Source organism: Prunus avium, chromosome 6, assembly GCF_965620075.1.
Source record: "Prunus avium chromosome 6, drPruAviu1.hap1.1, whole genome shotgun sequence".
Taxonomy (NCBI): Eukaryota; Viridiplantae; Streptophyta; class Magnoliopsida; order Rosales; family Rosaceae; genus Prunus; species Prunus avium.
Window position 1 is genome coordinate 7,288,439 of NC_142289.1, and position 25,643 is coordinate 7,314,081.

Consider the following 25,643-nt stretch of genomic DNA (forward strand, 5'->3'; position numbering starts at 1 on the left):
TAATTAAGAACAATAACAATCCATAAACCATGATTAAACAAAATTAAACCTTCAATCATAACAAGAAAAACAAAAGACTACTAGAAAGACTCACAGAAACTCACAAAAACCATCGACACTCAAGATAGAAACTTTATATTAGGATTAATCCAATAATAATTCGACTATAAATGCATAAATTATTTGTTCAAAATTGATGACATCCTTCCATGCTGGGGCCAGTTGGTGATCGGGTCGTTTCACAATTACTGCCCATTCGTTCTTGATTAATGAGGCCATTAAATAAGAGCATTTAATATTATTTGTATTTTCTTTCTCAGAACTTTCTTGGGTGTCACGGACACATGATGTTAATTCAAATGTTATTTTGCACACACGTTATAACATAAGTAGATTGATAACAACATAACTTTTAAAGTTATAACCCGCGGATGAATCAAACCGCGTAAAAACCATCGCACTCAAAAATTTCTGGCGCGGTGTTCATATTTATTGCCATGCATTTGTTTCCTCTCTTTCTCATCCTAAGGACTGTGTCATCTTTGTCTTTTACCCTCCAAGTTTCTAATCTCGCCCAAAGCTGTGTGTCCATTTGTTATAAAGATAGAGTCCATCAGTTTGGCTCATATCATTGTGTGCTGTGACCACCTCTGTAGGTTTCTTGATTGAGACTGGCTCTTTCTTGTGATTTTAGGAAATGGGTATCTTTGCATTGGTGACAGGAAGGCCAGGGCCTAGTGGGTTCGGGTCAGCTTCAACTGCTGAGCAGGTTACTGAAGGAGTTGATGCTAGCAACCTTACCGCTATTGTAACTGGTCAGCTAAATTTGCATTTTCCTCTGTGAATTAATTCTACTGTTTGTTTCTTTTTCTTATTTTTCCGGTCTTTGTGGGGTTCTTTATTTCATTGGATGTTTCTGTTTCTGGTGTTAATGGCCTTTTTTCTTTTTTTCTATTTTTGGGTTTTTCTTTTTTGTTTTTAGTAAAAAGAAGAACAAAAAAATAGATATGACCCAAGTAAACATGAAATTAGGAGTGGTAATATGGATTTTGAATGCAAATTTTTGCAAATCATTTTCTGAATTGTGTTGCAGAGCTACTCTGCATATAGAGACAGAGAGCAAGCCAATATGCCTCTTTCTAGTTTGATCAACATTTCTGTTCCTGTTTGTGAAATGCAGGTGGGGCAAGTGGGATTGGGTTTGAGACAGCAAGAGTCTTGGCACTTCGTCGAGCCCATGTCATCATTGCCGCCAGAAACATAGAGGCTGCTAATGAAGCAAAACAGGCTATTATTAAAGAAAATATAAGTGCCCGAGTGGATGTTCTGAAACTTGACCTCTGCTCTGTCAAGTCTGTTAGAGCATTTGTTGATAGCTTCAATGCTCTTGATCTTCCTCTCAACCTCTTAATGTCATCCTCTCTCTCTCTCTCTCTCTCTCTCTCTCCTTATTTAGTTAGTTTAATATGAAATTATTAACATATTAGCATTTTCAATTTCTTCAGTTTATAAAAATCGGTGGTTTATGTTGCAGAAACAATGCTGGTGTTATGTTCTGCCCCCACCAGCTTTCAGAAGATGGAGTAGAGGTGCAGTTTGCAACCAACCATCTTGGTAACTACTGTTATCTTTTCTTTTGAGATGTATGAGATTTCAATTAAGGCCCATCTCATATGAGAGAATTGGGGGAAAAGGATTTGAAAAAAGAATTGGGCTCCCAACTTTTTCACTCATTCCATTTTAGTTAAGCAGATAACCTTATTTTACAGGCCATTTTCTCTTAACAAACCTTATGCTTGAGAAAATGAAGAACACTGCTAGAACTACTGGTGTAGAAGGCAGAATTGTGATTCTGTCATCACTTGCTCATACAACCCCTTACCAAGAGGGGATTCGATTTGACAAGATCAACGATCGAATTGGGTAAGTAATAATTTGAGTAATCCAATATTTTTCCATATTGATTATTTATAAGCAGATAGCTCACAATCCTGTAACTTAAATGTTTTTTGTACTCAGTTACTCAGAACTGAAGGCATATGGGCAATCCAAATTAGCAAACTTACTGCATTCCAATGAGCTCTCTCGTCGATTGCAGGTGATCCTATTTCCTCTATTGTCTGCAGAAAGCCCCAATCACATTAATTATTTGAAACTAGTGTTGTGCAGAGACACATGGTATACAAAAAATGTGCTCATAGAACCCCAGACCAACCCCAAAACATCTCTAATCACTGCCATTTAATTGAAGCCAGAAAAAACAGGTGCATGGTAGTTGTGTAAAGTGAGTGTTTGATAGTTCATCAAGGGCCCCAAGTAGGTAACCAGTGTCCCATAAGCATGGGTGAAGAGACCTACATGCTTGTGGAGGCACATGAAGTAGGGCTGGGAGCTAAAAAATAGAAACAGATTGAACTTTCACCAAAGTATGTACAGAGATTATAATTGCTGCTGGGAAAAAAAATCAAATGAAAAAAAAAAAAAAATTGTATATCAATCACTGTCCTCAAGTGGGTAACCCGGCAGGCTCCCATAGACATATACACCCTACAATAAGACCTATACCAAAGACTTTGTCTCGCTCCTCTCAATAGTTATCAATTTAATACGTTATATTGTCATACTATCAATTAACATGTTTACGCTGACATGATTTACTGATATTCACGATCGGAGTGATTAACAAGTGGGGAGATAAGTTAACCTTGAATTTAAAGTTTTAAAATTCCATACATGCTCTTACATGTTATATTGCTTTATGTGCAGGAAGAAGGTGTGAACATAACAGTCAACTCAGTCCACCCAGGATTGATCATGACACCTCTCATGAGGCATTCTCCTCTTTTGATGAGTATGTCCCAATACTCCATGCATATTTCCAATTTATACAATTAAGCATATTATAATTAATTAATTTTGATCATCTCTATGCAGAAACTTTCAAGTTGTTCACCTTTTGGATGTGGAAGAATGTACCTCAGGTGATTAATTAATTAATCTCCAACTAATGATCTCTCTTATTTATAATTATTTGTTCCAATGGACTGAGGGATTAAATTAAAAATATATTTTGAATGCAATCTCTCTGATTGTTTTCAGGGAGCAGCCACAACATCATATGTAGCACTGCACCCAAAAATGAAAGGTTTGACTGGAAAATACTTTGTGGACTGCAACGAGATGAAACCCAGCTCACATGCTAGAGATGAAAAGTTGGCCAAAAAGCTTTGGGACTTCAGCAACAAGTTGATCGATGGGGCTTCCAAAAGTTGATTATTTAAGAAGCATAAGCATATCCTGTGAATCTGAGATGCCTACCACTTGGAATTGCAAGGCATAATCATTTACATACAGTGATTGTCACTTATTATGTGCTTCTTTATAGTGATGGGATTTCAGTTGGCTCTTTGATTAATATGAGGTTAACAAATCATCCTTAGCACAATCACGTTTCCCCTAATCTGGAACGGGAAGCAAAAATATCTCTTTTTTCTCCACCAAGTTGGAGCTTTCATTCATTTCAAACAAGTTATTCGATGTAATAAATTATTTAGTGTGACAGTAATACCATGCTATTCGATGTAATAAATTATTTAGTATGAAAGTAATACTATGCTAGTACTATCATGAAGCATAATAGTGTTATAAATCTACTCGAATGATAAGAAAGATTACTGTTTTGATTTTGATGCAAAATCCAACCATACATACGTCAATGGTTAGAAATCGCTCATGTCATGCGTAACTAACTATTAAGTAATTAATATTTACCCTCACCTCACAAACAACAATTTCTCCACGTATTTATAACATGAGCCATCCAACTACAGAACAAAGCACTAAAAACCTATTATCACGTCATAAACATTAATTAAGCACCTAAAATTCTATATCTTCAAAAAATAAAAAACAAAAAAATGCTTTTTCCACAAAGCGAGCCCAACAGGCCCAACTCAAGGGACCTCATCAGTCTCCCACAAGCCCACGGCTCGAACCAGGAAAGCCGACCCAGCCACCACAACCGCCGCGAAAACAGGGGGCACGATGAAATCGATGCTGGACTTGCTGAACAGGTGAGCCGGCAAGCACAGGATATCTCCCGGCACGTCCGACGGAACCCTAAAGGAGCCTTCCGAATCGCAGGCGCGGGAGAACGAAGACGTCGACGAAATGGAGGAGACGAACGCGACCTCGGGGGAGAAGGAGGCCACGGCCACAGTCAGAGTGAGCAATGTGGTCCACGTGGCGGCGTAGATTAGCACTGGCCAGCGCGAGGAGAGGGTCATGAGGGTGGAGGTGAAGAGCGAGCGGAGCATGTTGTTCTTTGGGTTTGGGAAGACGAAGTGGTGAGGTTGGGAGTTTATATAGGCATGCGATTGGGTGGTCAAAAGTCAGAGAGAGAGAGAGAGAGAGAGGGGACCTAATTTCAACGACTTTGTGAATTTTGGAGTTTAGGTGGAAGAAGATGGGAAATGACCCATATTTGTTGACTGCTCATATTTGTTTTGGTGGTTTTATTTTAATTTTAATGTGGAAATCGTATGTTAATTCGAATGAAAATGTACACAATGAGTGGTTCAGATTCAAATTCTGAATATTTGCACTCTTCACACTATACTTTCATTTCTATTGAAATAGATGAACATGTTACAAACAACAAATATGTAAAGTGGAATGGATTTGGAGACAGTAGCAAACCTAACATATACCTGCTTGTATACACAAAGGTTTTTCTGGAGGATGATTTCATGTTTACACGTTATGAACTCGAAGATGGGAACGCTTTCTCTCGAAGCGACAGAACAACGAAGGCACCGTATGAGAGGACGATTGCGGCAAGCATAATTATCAGCATTGCCTGCAATGAGATGTATGAATTGATAAAGAAGACGACTGCAATTGAAGCGCTCTGCCAGACCTTCAGCTGTGCAAAAGCTCCCTCCTGTTCCCCCAAAGCAACAGACTGAGTATCAATACAATGGTTGTTCTGAACTTCATAAAGAACAAGAACTTAAAAAGGAGAAGAATTAGAGAAAAGGTGTAGTCAAATACAGTGTCGTTCTTGAAGAATATCCCAAGCAAAGCACTGAGCTGTGTATTTAAGACTCCATCACCAATGCCCAAGAGAGCTGCCATTATAAGAGGGTAGATAATACCAAGTGCACCACTCACTGGGCTGCATCATAACAACAAGATAGCAATAGCTTGAAATTAGATATTCTCCTTTTTCGGCCAATCGTTCGAATTAGATATTACTGTAACAATTTCAGAGTCTACAAAACTGTAGTACGCTACTCGTAAATACTGCTAACCTGTATAATAAAAGAATCCACAGGAATATAATAGCCTGAAGGAGAACTCCACCAGAAACTATAATAGTGATGGACTTGACACCAGAGGTGAGTCGACCAGCACTCAAAGAACACTGACATATGTTCAACCCAAATGTGAGATCACAAATATAACAGACCAAAAACAAATCGCACACCGAAAATCTTTCTTAAAAAGAATGTATGCCTTCTAGCAAGCATGGAAGAGAATGTATGCCTTTAACTCCACATATTGAGCATGCATATGCAATATCAAGAAAAGCTCTTGCTATCCAAGAAATGGTCTAATAAAGAAAAGCCATGATCAGGCAAAGGGAAGAAATGTATGTTATTGGTTGTGGCAGCAAGAACTGAAGTTAACACACCCCCCCTAGGCACTCCCAAAAGAAGACTAGTGCGGAGGAAAGTTTTTTCTAATAATTAAGTTTCCACGTTTCTGCCACTCCCAAAAAAAGAACAAGACAACATAAAAGATGCTCAATTTGCATTAGCATTTGAATCAACCAAAATATCGATTTTGAATGCTATGTCCACTGAGCTAACTAATGGTACACACTGTATTGAAAATAATGATGCAAACTACTTGTATCTGCATATATACTTACTACTGCATCAAAAGCCCCATAAACTGCCATTGCACCACCAACACCAGACACACCGAGCGTTGGAGTAACAATATACTTGGTGTATACAGCCCTAAAATAAGAATAGTTTTGCAATGCTTAATAATGAAACAAACAAAAGAAGAATCAGAATAAATCAAGTGATATTCTTTTGGCTATAAGAAAGTAGGCAGCAGCTTGGTCAAGTAATTACCACACAAATGCTTGCTGTAATCCTGAATACGCCATGAGGGGGATGATCAATAGCATCCGTACATCAAACAAAGGAGTGATGATTGACTTTGACACAGATAATAGAGAAGCATAAAAGCTGAGAGAAGAGCTCTGGGGGTCCTCCTCTCCTTTACCATCCCTTTTATGTAAGAAGCACATCAGTATGGTACCTAAAGTCATACTGATGAGAAACACACTGAACAAATAGGTTGTGCCGCTAGTACTTCCCCCCTGCAGTGATGGGAAGGAAAATATTATAAAGGCACATAATTTCAAAACACAGAATAAATTCAAAATCAGAAATCAGAAAGAGGAGGGAACAGTAAAACTTGATGCATTGTGTCAAAATCCGTATTCTGAAAGCTTACAAAACTTGGGCCATCACACTTGTGGGGTCTAACGAGTGAATAAAATGAACAGAAAGGACAAGAAAAACACAAGTTCAACTACAAGGATGGCAGTGGCACATACTGTTCCATCTCTTAGCATGGCGAGTGATACAAGATTTCCAATAAACTGCAAAAGTTTAAAGTAACACAAAGTCATCAATAAGAGAGATTACTTTCAGTGAAATCATACATATATGCTCCCTAGAAAAGATCCAACAGATTCACCTGGTGACAGGCAAACATTCCCCAAAATTCTCCATTGAAATGACCGATAACTGTTCCTTCATGTAAGTTATCATCTCTGGCATGACTACGTGCAGTAGAAGTTAAATATGTCCCCTGATAGACCCAAACTAAGTTCAGAAAACAACATTTCTAGCTTTAACCACCAAATACTAAAAAGAGACTTAATACCTGCCCAACCCATATAATTGAAGCAGCAAATCCCATGTACAAAGAAGCTGGAACCATAGTATACCTACATGGAAATACTTCAACAAATAAACATATGCATTGTGATGCATTTATGCATGTAAGTATGTATACAAGCAAATTAGTAAATACCAAGTTGGTTTCAAATTTGCAGCTATGAACAACCAGTAGCCAGTAGTCCCAAGAAGCAAAGCATTCTTTGATCCCAATGCTCGAACCACCGGAGACGCCACCAAAGAGAAAAACGTGAAAGACAAATACAAAATCCCAAGTGAAATGGTACCCAAATCATCCTCCTGAACCCAAAATCACAGTCCCAAATTATCAACCAAATCAATTTTGAAAAAGCGAAAGCAATTTTTTTCAATTAAAGATTCAAACTTTAAACTCACAGTGTTGAGACTGGTCTCCAGGTTCTGAGCGGCACCATAAGCGAGGAAAATCAACAAGAAGGCAGAGCTGAGAATATGAACATCTCTTGTATGCTTCCTCCGGCTTTGGATCGGCGAATTTTCGACGACAAGTGGCGTCTCTTCACTACGAAAATCCGCAGACTCCATAGCTTTGAGTTCTCTATACAGTTTATCACAGAATCGCTATAAAACCCTAAACATGTGCGAGAGAGTCCAAATTCCAATCGAGTGAGGCCAAGAGGAGAGGTCACTGCCGGCGAAGAAAATCGAGAGGTAGTTGACAAAGAAAGAGATTGACTTTCAATTTGGGTTCAATTTTGAGTTCATAAACTCTGAGCACTGTTTGGTTGCTGAGAGAATGTAGTGAAAATGAAAAGATAGTTGAAATGATTCTCTGAATTTTCGTTGTTGTCGGTTGGGATGGTCTGGAATCAAGCGGTAGAGAAATGCCTTTGTATCCACCGAAGAAATCTCAGGAAACGACAAACAGTTGCTGGAGAAGAAGAGGAAGACAACGACAAACGCCGGACGGACGTTTTGCTAATCAATTCGTTATTGTTGCCGCCAACACATAATTGCAGGTTTTTTTAATTTATTTATTACAGTTTTAGCCCCATGTCGACTTTTTGGGTATTTTACATATCCCCATGTCGACACTCCGTCAACTTCACGGTGGACAGTAGCTTTTGATTTTGCTTTGATGAGAAATAGCTTTAATTTATACGGACGACTTCTTTTTTTTTCGAGAGAGAGACAATTATAGGGACTTTTAAGTGAAAATTGGGCTACTCTACATAGGCTAAAAATGTAATTTAGCCTTCTTTATACATAATCGTAGATGGGTCGAAAAAAATACTTATGTAAACTAGTTCTCGGTCTAGTAGTATATCTATTTCCAATGTTGACACACTACTGAAATAGAAAACAAATATACCATAAATAACAAACACAATGGTAGTCCTGAAAAAGAAAAAAGAAAAAAACTCTTGCACCAGAGATTTCAATTTTATTTGTCTCCCAATAGACTTGAAAGAGAATCAGTTCAAACATAGATCTTATAGGTGGAAACAAAAGAACAAAAGAACAAAAGAAAACAAAAATTGGAAATTTAGAAGTCCATCCTCTTGAAGTGGACTTGAACCGACTTCTGAGTGCTTGTCGACAGTATGGTGGTGTGTTTGTGATGGTATAATGGTCATTTCCATTAGTTTTAGAAATAACAGAGGGGATGGTATTTAGAGACAGCACCAACATAAAAAAAATATAAAAACTTGTATTGCTATGCCTATGACACAATTCTCTTTAAAGATGTTTTCATTCATGTGCACACATCATGAACCTGAGCCTGAACTTGAACCTGAACTTGAAGTGAGAGTGCTTTCTCTCCTTGCTGGGATAGGTAAACGAAGGCGGCGTACGAGAGGCAGATTGCAGACAGCATAAGCACCAGCATTGCTTGCAATGAGATGTATGGACTGATGAAGAAGATGAGTGCAACAGCACTACACTGCCACACCTTGAGCTGTGCAAATGCTCCTTCCTGCATTTCCCCCGAAAGCAACAGATTCGGGTCGGATTGTAAATACAAGTGGTTTTGATTCTGAAGTTCATGAATAACAGAACTTATAAAGGAGAAAGATTAGGCAAAAAGTGTGGTGAAATTGATACCGTATCGTCCTTGAAGAATATTCCAATCAGAGCACTGAGCTGTGTGTTGAAAACTCCATCACCAATCCCTAATAGAGCTGCCATTATGAGAAGGTTTATGGTTCCAAGTATTCCACTTGATGGGCTGCATGATCATAACAAGGTAAAATAAGGAATTAGAGGTTACAAGGTCTTCAACTTGGAGATTGCAATTGCAATTTCAGACTCTTGCAAAACTATAGTACTGTTGCAGCAGGTAAATACTGCTAATTAACCTGTAACATAGAAGAAGCCAGAGGAATATGACAGCCTGAACAAAAGCTCCGCCAGAAACGATAAGAGTGATGGACTTGAGACCGGAGGTAAGGCGGCCGGCAGTGAGTGAACACTGACATAAGTGGCACCAAAATGTGAGACCACAAATATAACAAACAAATCTGCCTATAACAGAATTTATGTTGTCTAGCAAGCATGTGGATTGTATGGATTTTACTTTGCTTTTTAATACCTAAAGTTGAGCATGTTTCTTGCTTCTTTAGAAACAGATTCAATGATCAAAATTAAATCACAGAGAAGGTACAAACTTAAACTCTTCTTTTCTTAAGGCTAGTTATGACAGCAAGTTATTCTTATATACAATAGGAAAAAGATGCTCATTGTGAATACAATGCAAATGAATCAATCAGAATACTTCTTCCTGCATATATACTTACTGCTGCATCGAAAGCCCCATAAACTGCCATTGCACCACCCACACCAGACACACCGAGCATTGGACTAACGATATACTTGGTGAATTCAGCCCTAAAATTAGAATGATTGTTGCAGTGAATTAGTAAGGGGAAAAGCAAGTGATATTGTTTTGTCTATAAGAAAGTAGGCAGTGATAATTGGTCCAGTAATTAATTACCATACGAATGCTTGTTGTAATCCTGTATAGGCCATAAGGGGGATGATCAATAGCATCCGTACATCAAACAAGGGAGCGACAATTGACTTTGACAAAGATGACAGAGAAGCATATAAGCTGAGAGATTCAGCATTATGGGGGTCCTTCTCTTCTTCATCATCCCTTTTATTTAAGAAGCACATCAGTATGGTACCTAAGGTCATACTGCAGAGAAACACAGTGAACAATAGCGTCGTATCACTTGGATTTCCCTCCTGCATATCAAACAATGACAAATTCTAAACCCGAAATCGAACAAGTAATGTATGTGCATGATGACTGTTATAATCTAGAAGGGAAAAAACAGACGAAAGGATGGCACATACCGTTCCACCTCTTAGCAAGATGAGTGGTAAAAGATTTCCAACAAACTGCAGAAGTTTACAGTAAAGATTATGAGACAAAATGAAAAGCTAAATCTTGATTAACAATGTAGCACAAATTCATAAATAACAGGTCAAACAGATTCACCTGGCGACATGCAAACATTCCCCAAAATTCTCCATTGAAGTTGCCAATAATTGTTCCTTCATGCAAGCCATTATCTCTGGCATGACTGCGTGCCGCAGCAGTTAGATATGTCCCCTAATGAACCCCCCACAATAAGGTTAGAAATAAAATTCTAGCTTTTGCCACAAAAAAACTGAGATTCTACAAAGACTTGTATGTACCTGCTCAACCCATATTATTGCAGAGGCAAATCCAAGGTACAGAGAAACTGGAACCATTATATACCTACAAGGAAACACTTCAAGGCTAAAGCATATGCATTGTGATAAAAATCTTCATAGAAATTTTTTTAAGCTCAAGATTAGTCTTGGTATGAAAAATAATGAAGCATTTGCTTCTGTGTTGGGATTTATTTTGGTCTAATGAGCTTTACCAAGTTGGTTTTAAATGTGCAGCTATGAACAACCAGTAGCCAGTGGTGCCAAGGATCAAAGAGTTCTTTGAACCCAGTGCTCGAACCACTGAGGATGCCACCAAAGAGAAAAATGCGAAAGATAGATACAAAATTCCAAGCGAAGTGGTACCCAAGTTCTTTTCCTGATATGTCAATTTCAAAGTTCCAATCAAACCATCATAAGACTCCAAAAAAAAAGGTCAAAAGAAACCAACTTTTGGTTTCTTCAAAGCAGAGGAGATGACGAAAATGGAAAACCCAACTCACAGTGATGAGAGTGCTCTCAAGGTTTTGAGTTGCACCAAAAGCAAGAAAGATCAACAAGAAGGCACAGCTGAGAATATGAACATCTCTTGTATGACTCTTTATTTTCAGAACCGGCAAATCATCGACAATGAGTGGCTTCTCTAGGTCATGAGAAGCAGCAGAGTCCATAGCTTCAAGTTCTCAACCCAACTGATCACAGAACCACTATGAACTCTAGAAAACTGTGATGATGAGAGACTCCAATAAAAGAGGCCTAAAAGGAGGCTACTTGTGCCAGCAGCAGAAACATAATAATGAGCTAGTGGACAGTAGAAACTAATAGAATTAAGGCTGGTAAACTCAAGACTCTGTTTGGTTGCTGAGAAAGTGCAGGGAAAGATTCTGAATTTACTGCCGTGGCAGCTGAGAAACTAATAAAATAAAGGAGCCATGCAGTGTCACTTTCCAAACAAAAGACAATATCTTCTTCTGAAGCTTATCTGATATGATCAGAAGTTTAGAAAAATGCTATTGGGTGTCTATTTGGATACACATCTCTTTCACATGATGACGAGGCTGTGCATGCACATCTCAAGAGAAAATGTGGCTACTCGGGCATGTTTCTCAGAACATGTGATGTGGGGTCAGATTATTTTGTCGATATTCATCATGTGATTTGATTTCATGCAGAAACATATTGGAGCCTTGCCATTCATTTCAGATGGCATCATGGACCAATGTGGGATATCTCTGCTAGCTAGAAATCAAAGCCAGCCTATATGAATTATGAGCAGAAAGTTCTAGCAAGGAGGCCTTTCTTGCATTAGATTACTATTGGCAATTGGACAAGTGGTGAAAACGACAGAAACTGTTGATGCAAATGATTATGTTAATTGATATTATTTTTCCTATTTTAATCTCTCCTTTAATTTCACTTAGCTGTATACTTCATTACTTTACAGCTCATAAGGATCACATTGGATTTTTTTTTTTTTTGGCAGATTAGGCCACCAATCAAAGTTATGTTTTGGTCTTGAATGTTAAATCCTCATCCAAAGAAGACATTTGAACTAATATATGTCATTAAATAGTTTATTGAGTTTAAATTAGGTTACAACACAATATACTAGCTAATAGCATACAATGTTTAACTTGATGAACTTTGATCCTTTCAATCAATGGGGTGTTAGTTAGATTGGCCCAGGCCTTTGGGGTGCTCCCAAGTGGTCCTAGATTCAAGTCCCCATGGTACCTGTGTGTATGAGTTTTCCCCCTCCCCCTTCGTAACTTTGGCAAAAAAAAAGAACATTGATCCTTTCATGTGTTTGCTTTGCATAATTGTCAAAAGCAAATTTATAGTTAATATTAGTAGGAGATCCGAGGTGTAATATTGGGTATGCAGAACATGCTTATTTACAGGTAAGTTAGTACAAAAATGTGAGAATTCATACTATGACATGGCTTGAAGGGTTTTCCAAATTGACCAGTTCTTGAAACTCTTTCTCCATCTCTCTTACTTCCCTGAGTAAACTACTGATGCAAAACCCTAGGCCAGCCAAGCAAACAATAACTTGGCTCTTAAGCTTCTGATCCTCACCTTCAGTATTGGTACCAACTCTGTCAGATACTTCATTGGAATGTTGAAGAAAAGAATTTAAAATGCATTCAACCTCTTCCTTCTCTGTCTCCAAACCCCTACACTCATTTGCTTTTGGTGATGTACCCAACTCAATGTCATGCTTGTCATGTACTGCAAAAGACTTCTTGGAAGACAGCTCTTGGAGGCATTGCAGTGAAGTCTCAACTTTTTTCTTGAAAAGTTCTATGTCATTTTTAATGCACTTCATGGGTTTTTGGAGGTCCTCTGAATCAATTTCACATCTCTGTAAGACAACTGACAGAAATTCTATTTTGTTGGACATAAAAAGTGAAAGATCCCCCATCTTTGATAAAGACCTCAGGAGCTTTCTGTAGCAAGAACCAGTGAAAGGGATGAACCAGAAATTAGGCTCCAGTTCAGCTTCTTCAATGAACTTTTGTAATTTATTGACACGGGACTTCAACTTCTTCTGTTTCTGTCTCAATTTTGGAAAGATTGAAGCCTGCAGGTTGTTTTGGTTGTTTTGGTTGTCAAAAAGAACTACATCTTTGATGTATTCTTGAAGAGTTCCCAAGCTAAGTGAAAGTTTATGTTTTGCTAGATCTGCTGCTCTTGCAGGGTATATGAGAATCTCTATGGTAATGAAACAAATCAATCCAATAACAGCCTCTGTGATTCTAGCAATTGCAAAATCAAGTGGAGGGCCATAATGTCTCCTACCAAGTATCAGCAGTGCCCCCACAGCTGCTGATATTCCACCAGCTTGGCCATACATCCTGCTGTGCCTTAGAAAGCTTGTGAAAACTAACCAAGGAAGAAGAGGTAAGAAACTTAGATTCTCAACTTTACGGAAAATAAAGCAACACAAGATTCCGTAGATTGATCCCATTGCCGTAGATTGTGCTCGAGCATTGGCAATTGTAAATGTTGCTTGTCTTCCTCTGACAAAACTTATTGCAATTGTGAGGCCTGCCCAATATGCTTCTCTCTCATTAAACAACAAACCCAATAGCACAGCAAGGCCTAATGAAACTGAGCACTTAACTGCAAAAAGTAGGCTTGTTTTGCTTGGTATAATGCATGAAATGCTCCAGCTCCATTTGATACCACCATGGCTTTGATTTTCTGAACCATGTGAACTCTCATTTTCAGAGTAGCTCTCTTCGCATTCTTCAATTGCCTCAGTACTTTCTCGGAGGAGTTTCAAACAATCCAGAAAAAAGAAAGCCAGCAAATCTTCACGAAAAATGGTTTTGAGGGGCCAGAAGGACTCATCCAAAGATTTTTCCTTTTTCTTTAGTATGTAGAAGGGTGCAAAACGCTCAATTTGCTCCAGCTTGTCATGTATTCGCCTTTTCATGTCATGTAAAGCATCTGGTTGCACTTTCTTAATCAAGGCAACAGGAAAAGAAGGGCAAGAAGTTGCAGCAATTTCAATCCCTCTTAAGGGTATTTCTATGTCCTGCAATTTTTCTCCCAAATCCATGCAAGTTGGTTTCAGGATATTTCTGAGTTTTGGTCTCTCACACATTAAGGCTTCCTATTCAAAAGGGTTTAAGGTTAAATCACAATATCAGCACAGAAAATATGAGCAAAAAATCCAAGCTATTTTATATATTGGTAGTTTACCTGTTTGTGTTTGATACTTCGAAGGAGCTTTTCTCCTACTTGAGCCAAGGGCTGTGCTTGTAAAATGAAGCCAAGTGCAGCCGAGCTGTCTTGGGACAAGATGGCATCTGAATAGAAGTTCAACCTTTTCCTAGCGTTTTCAGCATATTTTTGGCACATATCTCTCACCTGTAAATGTTACAAAGCATTGCCATTAGGCCCAGTATCACATGCATTCGAGAGACAAGATGAAGAAGGGAGCATCACTTAAATCTTATTGAAATCTAGAACTGTTAGTGAAATCTTGATTGTGGATGGTTGTATGTGCAAAAAAAATCCGTTACATTTCGTTTTGTTTCCCGTTCCAGTCTTTCACGACACTTCAGGTTTACTTCGATGAAGTAGAAAAAACAAAAAAACAAAAACAGAGTTTTGTGGTGGAATATGGAAAAGACTGAATTGATAGGCATAAGTTCTAAGAACTTAATGCTGCCAACTACTTGCTTTGAAGAAGCTATGTCAGTACAGCATCTATTCCTCCACTGGCCCTTCTTTTAATCAAACACTTAAGAGTTTTCATTTTCTTTCCTAATTCTGACCCGCTTCATTAAACATATTTCGTAAGACTTTGTATATCTTTACCATTTTTCTGTGAGCATGCCTTTCGTAACCGGAAAAAACAGAAAGACTACATAGGGTCCACATGATTTGAACCTTCGTGAAATCTGCATATCATGAAAACTTTGCCCTCATCGCATGCAAGAATTTAGGATCCATATAAAAATTATGCAAACATATGGAGTTGCTTCAAAAGAAAAGCCAAAGACAAACAACACATGTGACATATATAGATTTGTATTATATATACCTCGTGGTAGGCAAGGTAAGGAGACAGAAAAGCCGCCACAGATGCCTTTTGGTAGAAGAACAAGTTGGGAAACAGCATAGCCATGACTGATGCCGAGGCTCCAAGCATAGTACTCAACGCCACCTGAATCGGGTGCATAAGTACCAATTCACCAGCTTCTGCACAATGAATGGCAGTGCCTACATACACAATCACAATCTGTCCAAATGCAATCCTCTTAGCCATCAAGTGAGTTGCTCCCGGCAATGCCACAACAAAAGTGCACAGAGCCACTGCCAAGGCTGATATGAAGTAACTGAAGTGCGCAGGCCCTATCAGCAGGAGGCTCGAGATTGAGAGGGTCATAACCTGAACACAAGCGCAAAGGGCATGCCAGAAGCCTCTCAGCGCGTCCCCAAGAGTCGCGTCTGACACGATCAGGATGGTGGTGAGGTAAGAGTATGCAGGGTAGGCTACTAGCTGCCTGAGAGGCTGTGGGCCGTAGAGGGTGGTGGTGTAGACTATGCTGCAGGCTAAGATGGTTCGGAAAGCTGAGTGTAGCCTTGGGCACCACAAGGCACAGGCCCAGCCAGTCCTGCTGCCCGGACTCATTGATTCAGAAGTCTGGTATGTAAGGAGAAATTAAAACCCCCCAAGTTTATAGGTATAACTGAATCATATCATGATCATGATAACAGTAGGTGCTTGCCCAACTTGGTTAAGCTGGTTTTGGGATCTTGTTAAAGATATATATAGTTTCCAAAAAGAGATGGTATAATTTTTGAGCTAGCAGAATGCCCTGCAGCTAGTTAGCCATAGCTAAGATTGAACTCAAAATTTCTGCAGGTATATATGTATGTTTGCTTTTAGCATGTAGAGTACAGCTAATGAAATGGTAACAGTTAAGTTTCATGGCATTGGTAGAAACATAGATTTTTTGAATTTTTACCAGATGCCAATGTGTGAAGATGGGCAGGCACAACAAGTTTAAAGGGTCATGATATCTTGACTTTAGGTAAATATTAAAGAATAAATGCCTACTTGATAAAATTACTTTCTGCGAAAGAATCAGTCAAGTTAAGATATTTGATGTTTTGGAAACTTAATTGATTGATATGGTGCTTCTCTCTCTACACTTTGTGCTTCCCTGTTTCTTGGGTTTGGCTTCATTTGATGACACTAGAGTATAGTCCTTTTCCAGCCATCGTTAGAAACCAAAATTCCACACATTGGATTTGTCTTAGTCCTATGCTGACTTTCCCAAGCTACGGTAGAAACTAAACAAAATCCAACTTAGCGTTGATTTTCCTTTTTGAGAGGGATTTTCTATGGAATTTAAACAGCTGTCTCCTTCGTTACACCCTAAGCCCAACATGGGAAATCAACTATTACGTTGTGCAGCAGACCAAAACGAGTATTTGAGTCATATTAATTTACTAACTGGTTAAGACTTGAGCGGCGGCGTATATATATTCTCTCTATTTACATCTGTTCCGCAAAGATTGTTCCTAGCTATAGCAGAATCTCTCTTTTTTTCTGTTTTCATTATGCCTTTCTTGTAGAACCATTTATTCTGCACCAGAAAGTGGTCAAAGTGAATTTCCTTTCCTATAGGTGGTGTTTCAATCAAAATGCATTCTATACTACTCAGGAAATGGTTTTTCTTCAAAATCTTTTTAAAAAGTTGAGGTACTGGGTCTTTCATACAAAGAATTTTATTAGCGTAAATTTCATGCTCTCGTTGAAATTTGACCGTTCATGCATTGTGAACCCCACATGCATCAACACTCGAGAATCTCCCCACCCTAACGCAATGTAATCTTTGCATATGTTTAATTACTTGTGCAGCAAGCCCCGTGAGGCGAGGTTATCAAATTATCAATTATAATCCAACGGAACCATTTCTTATGTCATCAAGATGACAAATGGGAATCTCCCATCACCAGTGGTCACTACCATATTTGATTATATATATATATATATATACATACCATGCCATATTCTGGACCAGGATACTAGTCATATGTTCTTAAACTTCATGACCAATTATAAGATTAATAAATGTTTTAGTACCATGATACTAGTCCTTTATTTTTATGCTTTAATATAAATTAATAAATAAACTCTATGTACTTAACATGTGCGAAAATCTTCATGCAAATATTGTATACAATTAGATTAATTTTTAGTTTTCTGAATGTACGTATTTGAGATGAATTCTTTGATTAGGTTAAAAAGATGTAAACCGTCCAATAAACAAATGAAGAGTTTACTTTTCAAAGGCTGGTGGAAAATGAAGAACTTGATTCTTTTTCCCAATATTGATGTTAATGATATCCAAAGATTCCTAGTTGCTTGTAGTGTCATTCTGCACTCTTGAGCATTTTAAAATAAAAATATGTTAAATTTAAAGTGTAAGATGACAAACTGAGAATGTGCTAAATTTTTTGTGACCTAACCCAATAAGGCAAATCCGAACACATTTTTCATGTGTTAAAACAGGTGGTGTGCTCGACCCAAAAAATAGAAACAGGTGGTGTAGGATTTTATTAGATCTAAATCTTCCAAAATAGTTGCATACAAGGGCTTAGCCAAATTGGCTAGAGCGGATATGCTCCCTAAAATCTTCCAATAGTTTAGATTAGATTAAAGTAGAATATCGCTTGTATGAAAAAAAAAATCTTCTAGAATAGTTTAAAAAATATACTAGGTATATTTTTCACAATGAGGACAGCATGAAATAAGTTCCAAACCAGGAGAGAGTGTTGAAATAAGTCTCATCGTGGCTGAAACGGAAGCAGATACCCAGCATGAGATTCACCTGCGACTAAGGAAGAGGAGGAAGGATCTGATTCTAATATGAATAAATTTTCTTCTAACAGCGTTAAATCTGATGGTTCCCTCTTTAAGAAAGTTATGCAATCTTATAAGATCACGGCAAGGTATGAGGCACAACTCATACCCCATATAAAACATGTTTGTGTGTGCTGGACGTTATACACGTCTACATTCGGAGAAAAACTTACCTACACCCGTTGTACACGATAGGGGCTGGGTTACTCAATATGTTATAAACACAATGTGAATAAGTGAGACACAACAGAAAAACCTATAGCTCTATTCTTAAGGTTTGAAATATTTTGTTGGTTTATATATGTTTCCAAATTGATATTATGCTTAATTGCTTCTTCTGCGCCTTGATCGATAAGTGTAAAACCAAGCACACGCAATTCCCAACATAAATTGAGATATTGCAGTCGTATGATTTCAAGTTATATCACCATGAATCCTATTGTCTACCATTGTTTCCAAAAACTCAAGCCGTAAGCCAACTATTGTTTCCATATTCTAGATATCTTTAATAAACACAAACACCCTCAAGGAGGGATGGCAAATACACTTGAAAAATGATCAGCAATACTTCTACATCCTCAATTCTGCTACATCAGCTTAGAAGATTGGGTATCAAAAGAGAGGACGAATCCATTTCGGGTGGAGTTATATTAAAATTTCCAAGACAGTACCTGAATTTCCCTTTTGTAGATGGGGAAGTAGAAGAGATGGTTTCCACAAAGCCGGCCAATGAAAGCCAACCGTGCTAGAATGTTTCATTTCAAGCTTCCTAACTCTGCGCATATCATCCTCCAAAACCCCTTCATTCTGTTTACTACATCTATGTTGCATCTTCTGTTGGACTAGAGAATGATACTCAAAACTGATTCAGAGTAAAATCATTTTTGCCAATAAGATTTTTTGGGCTTTTCGCTATTCAAGATACCACCAAGAGTGGCCAATGCATCTTGATATTTACGAATTTTGAGGAAACCGCTTATCATGGAAACTTCTCTGTCTGAAAGTTTTGCTTTCTCCATGACCATATCAACAAGGTTAATTAAGGTATCCTCCATAGATAAAGCTTGGAGTCCTTCGGCCAGCATAGCAAATGATGAGAATTCTGGTAAATATCCTTTCTCCATCATCTCAACTGCAAATTCAACTGCTTCTGCAATTGGTCCTCCACCATTACAAAGCCCACGAAGGACAATCTTATATGTTATAGAATCTGGAGGATCACCTTTTTCCATCATTTCTCGAAAAAGCCTCATGGCTTCTGTTGTTCTCTTTCGTTTAAATAGTGATTGTATTACAGGGTTATAAGCTTGTGGAGACGGAACCAATCCTTTCATCTGCAGACTTCTGAGGAGTCTACTTGCAACCTGAATTCTACCTGCCTTACATAACCCCCCAATCAGGGTCCCATATGTGACTATGTCTGGTTCACACCCATTTGAAGTCATTGTCTGAACAATATCTGCTGCCTTCTTTATATCCCCCGCCCTACAGAAATATGTGAGCAGGGAATTGTAGGTGAACTTGTCAGGCTTCAAGCCTTCCATTATCATCTGGTCCATAAGCTGAGAAGCTTCCTCCATCCTCCTACTCTGACAAAGGCCATCAATAAGGATGTTGTAGGTCACTGAATTTCTTGAAATCCCCTGGAGTTCCATCTGATCAAAAATCTCCTCTGCATCTTCGATTCTCTTGTTTTTACACAATCCATCAATGAGAGTATTGTATATAACTACATTTCGTGCGCAGCCTCTCAACTCCATTTCTTTCAGCAGGTTCAGAGCCTCCTTTAGCCTCCCTCTAGAACAGTAGCTATCAATCAGCATACTGTAAGTAAACCCATCAGGTTGACATCCATTCATCTTCATCTCCTCAAACAGTTCCACAGCTGCTTTATGATTACTATTCAAGAAGAGACCTTGAATCAGGGAATTGACAGTACAAACATCAGGTAAGATTCCCTTGCTAGTAAGAACACGAGCGAGTTTAGTTGCCTCTTCAACCCGGTTCTCCTTACACAACGTGCTAATCAGAGTATTATATGTGACGGTATTTGGGGAACAGTCCCTGGAAACCATCTGATCAAGAATTTCCACTGCCTCTTCAATCTCACCCAACTTACACAACCCAGAAACCAATGAATTATACGTATAAATATCCAGATCAAATCCCTGTTGGAGCATCACATCCATGATCTCCAAAGCATGCTTAACATGCCCCACCCTGCACAACCCCTTCACCAACGTATTAAACGTAAACTGATCCGGAGAGAACCCCTCATTCGACATCTTTTCTATAAAACTCAACGCTTCCTCAACCTTACCCTCTTTGCAAAAACCATTAACCAAAACATTAATAGTCACTTTAGTCCGAGGGCACCCGTATTCTACCATCTGGTCCCTCATTTTCAATGCACCTTTCATGTCACCTTCTTCAATATATCCCTGCATTAGGGTCGTGAACGTTTTCTCATCCGGCGATAAGCCATGGTTTGACATCTCTTCCATCAACAAAAGGGCAGGCCTAATCTGATGAGCTCTACAAAGAGCCTTTATCAAAATGTTAAAGGTGGAAACATCCGGCTTAATTCCTCTACTAAGCATACCCATATTCGCAGTTTCTACTAGTTTAAGTTTGTCCCCCTCAACAATAACATTCAACAAGAAGTTGTAAAAATGAGTGTCTGGTTTGCATCCGAATTCAGTTTCCATCATTTCCACAACACCAAGAATTTCATCATACAAATCAAACGTCGCATAGCTCTGAACAAAAATCAAGAAAGTACCTGAGCTAATGTGGCATCCGGCGAGCTTCATCTCGTCCAAGATGTTCCTCATGGACTCGAAAGACCCCACCTTACCGAGCTTGAGAAGAAGCTCCTCGTATATGGTGGAATTGGGTGTAAAATTGGGCTGCTTGGAGGCCCAGTCGAACAGGCGAAGCGCGGATGACTCGTCGTTCTGGCGACGGAGGGTGTCGAGAAGCTGCTGTGGAGTGAAATCTGGAGGGAGGTGGTGGGTGGAGACAGGGGTTGAATAGGAGAGTGAGGAGTGGGTGACGAGCTGGTCATGGTGATGAAGGAGTGGGAAAGAGAGAGAAGTGAAGGGTTTGTGAGAGGAAGCAGGAGGCGGTGGCGGTGGCGGTGTCTGGGTTATGGAGTGTGTGAAAGACCAAGGATAGCATTTGAGACAGAAGGAGAAAGTCATTGAAGCAATTCAACAAACACATAAGATGCTTAGGCCATGGTAGAGCTTAACGAAAGCAGCTTTTAAGTTCAGCTGAAATGAAAACTCTCTAGCTTTTGGCTGCTTAAGGTTAACGGGTGAACAAACAACTTGAAGTACAGAAAGCGAGGGACGGATAAGTTGCTGTTGTTCTTGGATCTCGTCTTGGGGTTATGTTTTTTGGCTTTTACTATGCCGAGGAGAGGCTCCAGAGGAAACCCGTACGACGTCGTATTGGTGAGCTTCCTACAGTTGACATTTCACTAAAGTGTATGTTCTCTACTTGCCTCAATACGAACTGCTTGGCAAAAGTTTGTCACTTTTTAGTTCTTATTTTACTAATTTAGAGTAATTTACACTATTATTCACATCACACGAAATGGGTAAGATTGAACCCTACAAATTACGAGAGATTTCTCTCACTCAACTATATCGTCGAGTACAAAGTCATAGAAGAAAAACTCTATGTAGTACAAAATCTTAAGATAAATTCCAAATATGCATAATCAATCCACTTCTTTCACGAGTCATGACCCTACAAATTTTTTTGAAGGTCATACAAAATTCTAGATTTGAAACAATGTAGGTATGAGTAAAACTGTTAATGCATTTTATGATTGAGCTGTTCTACCTAATGACTGAAGCCATGTGTCCACCCTTACTGGGAAGATAGATTGAAGTAGCAAGGGCAATTTCAGCGACCGGAGGTAAACACTTGGCTATAAAAGTGACGTGCATCCACCTTGACAGGGACGATAGAATGAAGTAGCTAAGGGTCACGTGGGGACAGGTAAGTTATTGCCCTTCAACTAAGGGTCACGTGGCTCTGCGGCTCTGCCCTGATTGTGCAACGTCATTGTAACAATGACACTCTCAACAACTAAGAAGGGGGGCAATGTAACATGAAAATTGAAATGGCCACATAATCATATCAATGAAAAATGCAGATAGGAAGAAGGGGGGCAATGTAACGGGTAAGCAAGTTTTTCTCCACATGAACTCATCATCTGCTTAAAACCACACTCAAATGGTTCATTGAACCACTCATGAGAAACAGCCCATTAGATAGATCAAAAATCCATATCGGCGAATACAAAACAATCCAAGAAATCAGCAACAAGAAAGGTCATAAAGCAAGCTCCTTTATACTGCTCCAAAGTAAAATGACAAGGGTCATATACAACACTTGAAAAGAGTAAGGTGTCGTCTAAACCCACCACAAACAGCTACATATTAGTTTGTTGACATGCGACTACTAAAGCAGCCACTCAACAAATAGGTTCTATCAAATAAACATATCATATGATATACCGGAAACCACAGACACTTGTTCAAAACGAATAAGAAACAATGGCGAAACTTGGAAATTCATGCCATCATTAGCCAAGTCGCCATCCCACAATGTATAAACATTCCACGCAAGTAACAAAAGGCTGAAGGGAAGAACACTCCCAACCAAATAGCCTATGATTATCTAGCTGGCACGGCTTTTAATGACATCAAGACCAATCTCAGTTGGATCAGTCGCTTGCAACTCAACCTGGATTCCATCAAGCTCTCTCTTAAATCTGTCTTTCGAGCTTGCATAGATCATCTTGCTTCTCACCCTTGATGTATCAGGAGACCTTCATAAAAACAGCAATTGAATTTTATATAAAAGATGATTAGACAATGAAGTAAGCACATAATCGAAAATGATTAAAGAATTGGCATTACCATGCAATGAAGAATATGCGGCTCTTCTGGACACCTTCTGGTGTAAGGAAATCAAAATCGAAAACAGCATAACGGCATTCATCAGCAGGAAGTTTTTCGGCAAACTGCTCATAGGTCTCTGTTGGTTCACCAACAGATTCCACCACAACTTGCTTTTGCTTCTCCTCAATTTTGTAAACAATTGAGCGGTAGGTCCTCTTGGCCTTAAGCTCCAAAAACTTCAATTTGCAATCATCATGCACAGCCATACCAGATGCTGCGTTGGCCTGTAAATTGCATGCAATGAGCAAAAGATCAGACAGCAACATCACAATATAATAGGAGACACATAATATAAATTAAAAATATATTTGAACAAATCAAAATTACCAAGACAATATGAATCTCCACAAGCAAAAACAAATGGTCTATATGCACTCTCAACCAACCCATAATTTTTCATTTCCAACAGAAAAAGGGCATAACGCAGCTGAAATGCACACAATTTGTTTATCCTTGGTAAGTCTTTTCATGCTAAGATCTTAAAATTAAAATCCCACTCAATGTCTAAGCATCCTAACAATACAACCAAAAGTTATCCATTTCAAACTCCTTTCATGAACCATTCCGAAAAACAGACACAAAGTGCACTTCTATTTGTTTAGTTTTGGTCCGACCCATGTGAAATTAACTCAACCTCAACGCGCATACACATCCATAGCTAACAAAAAATAGATCAACAAGTTGTTTAATATAAATAAAACATGAAGATTAAGTATCGACCATCAATATTACACAATAAGTATCAAGTAATCATTGATATAACATATCATAAGAAAAATAAACAATTAAATCTAACACGGACCATCCCAACCCATCTGCTACAGATAGTAGATCCATAACATTTCCAATCAGCAATAATCAGAGAAAAATTCAGCAACAAATAACCAATCTAGACTAAAGCAAATCGCGATCAAACATCCACCGTCAAAACAGATCTGAGAGCACGAGATGCAGAGATGAACAGTAAATGAGCTCAAATTCCGGCCAACTTGGTTTTTAACTATCAGATCGACCACAACCGGCATGAAAAAACAAATCAATCAAACCGATGATCCGTTTGGCTGCTAAGAAATCGCTATCAGAGAAAAAAATTTAAAAATCGTTTAATTTACTTTAATTTTCTTAAAATTTTCTCAGCAGCCAAACAGATACTAAAGATAACCCTAGATGAGTAAAATGGACCGGAAAGAGTGAAAAACTCACCATCTTTTCTCGTTGTTTGGGTTTTGTTGGCGACGAAGAAGGAGGAGAAGATATAGGGAAGGGTCTCTCCTCCGATGACGACTAGCTGTGTCTCGCAGAAGAAATGTTAAGTCCCTTTATATTCGGTGGCTCTCTGGATGCCAGAGGATTGACAACGTGGAGCTGATCGTATGATAGAGGAAAGGCAAATACACGGTTCAGCCAATGGCGTGCCGCCACGACTTGTACGGGAGCTTTGTCTGTAGATGCTTTGCTTAAGTCGGCTTCCCTACACTCGGCTTATTAGATATGGACTCATCATTCCTCTTTTAATCTTTTTTCCCTCTTTATATTTAACCACACCCGCCTTTTAAGAAGGATTCTAATTACAAAACCTATTCCAAAAACAAAGAAAATTACAAATTACAAAACCTATCATTTATATATATAATTTAAAATAGCATCCAAAAAATAAAATTAACAAACTGCCAGTATTGGTGAATGAATTCATTAAAATATTTATTTTCTAATTGAGGCAAAAAGAAAGTCGGAGACGAATTAAATTGGAGAGTAATAATAACATTATTTTATATTTATATTTTTTCCGTTTGGTCAACTTTTTTTCCATCTTTGAGTTTATTTTTGTTCAAATTTATAGGGTTAGGGGAGGTGATGAAATGAATTGTTATAAGACTAGGTCAAGACTCAAGTGTCCATATCTATTACATTATCTATCTATATATAAAGCAAAAGACAAAGAATGGTGAAACATTCAAAATACCAGAAAATGCCCTTGGTTAATGCAAACATTAGGAATTGAAATTATTAATTAAATGAGGATAATATGGTAAATTCACACTTTTTCATATTAAAAAAATAAAAATTAAAAGAAAATTCAGATAATGGATTCTATTTTTATGAAACACAACTATCCATTATCTTTTTTAATTCTAAAATAAATTTTAATTTAAAAAAAAAATATATATTCTCGCAGGCGTGGAAGCACGTGTTGAGAGGCTAGTAACCAAAAAAATTAATTAGTTTGTCAAATGTTTGTGCCCACATTTTATGGCATTTATAATTTTATTGACTAGCGCGTATAACTTACACAAATTAGATTATTTCGAACTCGAATTTGGTGTGAGATATAGGAAAGTTGCAAGCCCTTGACTTAAACTTCTTCAATTGCAAAATTCATGTAATAACTGTGTTCTATGAGTTTTATCAACTATTTATCAAAATATTTTATAAATTTAAAAGTCACAACATATCAATAACCCATTCAAGTGTTCTTGTATGCGGTGGTTGGTGTGGCCGCGACAACGCTTCTTCAAGTGGTGGTAGTAGAGTTCGTTTAGATTCATGGGTTGTTTTAGGGTTTTGGTTATGTTGGATTTGTGGGCTTTATTTAGGCTTATGGATAATTGT

The 25,643-nt window shown here is 38.3% G+C and overlaps 7 protein-coding genes across 7 annotated transcripts; 1 reads left to right on the forward strand and 6 right to left on the reverse strand.

Moving 5' to 3' along the window:
- Window positions 1–15: 15 nt before the first annotated feature.
- On the forward strand, window positions 16–3,606 carry LOC110760997 (short-chain dehydrogenase TIC 32 B, chloroplastic-like). Its single transcript, XM_021963367.2, has 8 exons — window positions 16–815; window positions 1,181–1,412; window positions 1,535–1,614; window positions 1,770–1,923; window positions 2,020–2,098; window positions 2,767–2,851; window positions 2,935–2,981; window positions 3,100–3,606. Exons 1-8 carry the CDS (start codon window positions 698–700, stop codon window positions 3,271–3,273), a joined length of 969 nt encoding a protein of 322 aa, XP_021819059.2. The 5' UTR covers window positions 16–697; the 3' UTR covers window positions 3,274–3,606.
- Window positions 3,607–3,738: 132 nt separating this feature from the next.
- On the reverse strand, window positions 3,739–4,450 carry LOC110761012 (forkhead box protein G1). The gene has a single exon (XM_021963388.2). It carries the CDS (start codon window positions 4,314–4,316, stop codon window positions 3,954–3,956), a length of 363 nt encoding a protein of 120 aa, XP_021819080.1. The 5' UTR covers window positions 4,317–4,450; the 3' UTR covers window positions 3,739–3,953.
- Window positions 4,451–4,588: 138 nt separating this feature from the next.
- On the reverse strand, window positions 4,589–8,045 carry LOC110748755 (UNC93-like protein 3). The gene is made up of 10 exons (XM_088254047.1): window positions 7,380–8,045; window positions 7,120–7,283; window positions 6,970–7,033; window positions 6,781–6,894; window positions 6,638–6,682; window positions 6,147–6,397; window positions 5,936–6,026; window positions 5,313–5,425; window positions 5,053–5,176; window positions 4,589–4,942 (listed from the first exon to the last, which is right to left on the reverse strand). The coding sequence occupies exons 1-10, from the start codon at window positions 7,545–7,547 to the stop codon at window positions 4,760–4,762; spliced, it is 1,317 nt and encodes a 438-aa protein (XP_088110173.1). The 5' UTR covers window positions 7,548–8,045; the 3' UTR covers window positions 4,589–4,759.
- A 330-nt stretch (window positions 8,046–8,375) lies between these two features.
- LOC110760995 (UNC93-like protein 3) lies at window positions 8,376–11,554 on the reverse strand. The gene is made up of 10 exons (XM_088254046.1): window positions 11,168–11,554; window positions 10,880–11,043; window positions 10,668–10,731; window positions 10,468–10,581; window positions 10,323–10,367; window positions 9,958–10,211; window positions 9,761–9,851; window positions 9,323–9,435; window positions 9,069–9,192; window positions 8,376–8,940 (listed from the first exon to the last, which is right to left on the reverse strand). Exons 1-10 carry the CDS (start codon window positions 11,333–11,335, stop codon window positions 8,719–8,721), a joined length of 1,359 nt encoding a protein of 452 aa, XP_088110172.1. The 5' UTR covers window positions 11,336–11,554; the 3' UTR covers window positions 8,376–8,718.
- A 744-nt stretch (window positions 11,555–12,298) lies between these two features.
- On the reverse strand, window positions 12,299–16,027 carry LOC110760991 (uncharacterized). The gene is made up of 3 exons (XM_021963359.2): window positions 15,223–16,027; window positions 14,376–14,543; window positions 12,299–14,286 (listed from the first exon to the last, which is right to left on the reverse strand). Exons 1-3 carry the CDS (start codon window positions 15,811–15,813, stop codon window positions 12,592–12,594), a joined length of 2,454 nt encoding a protein of 817 aa, XP_021819051.2. The 5' UTR covers window positions 15,814–16,027; the 3' UTR covers window positions 12,299–12,591.
- Window positions 16,028–18,525: 2,498 nt separating this feature from the next.
- On the reverse strand, window positions 18,526–21,617 carry MEE40 (Pentatricopeptide repeat (PPR) superfamily protein). Its single transcript, XM_021963395.2, has one exon. It carries the CDS (start codon window positions 21,255–21,257, stop codon window positions 18,933–18,935), a length of 2,325 nt encoding a protein of 774 aa, XP_021819087.2. The 5' UTR covers window positions 21,258–21,617; the 3' UTR covers window positions 18,526–18,932.
- Window positions 21,618–22,399: 782 nt separating this feature from the next.
- Window positions 22,400–24,397, reverse strand: LOC110761001 (actin-depolymerizing factor 2). Its single transcript, XM_021963373.2, has 3 exons — window positions 24,237–24,397; window positions 22,992–23,257; window positions 22,400–22,900 (listed from the first exon to the last, which is right to left on the reverse strand). Exons 1-3 carry the CDS (start codon window positions 24,237–24,239, stop codon window positions 22,750–22,752), a joined length of 420 nt encoding a protein of 139 aa, XP_021819065.1. The 5' UTR covers window positions 24,240–24,397; the 3' UTR covers window positions 22,400–22,749.
- Between the last annotated feature and the right edge of the window lie 1,246 nt (window positions 24,398–25,643).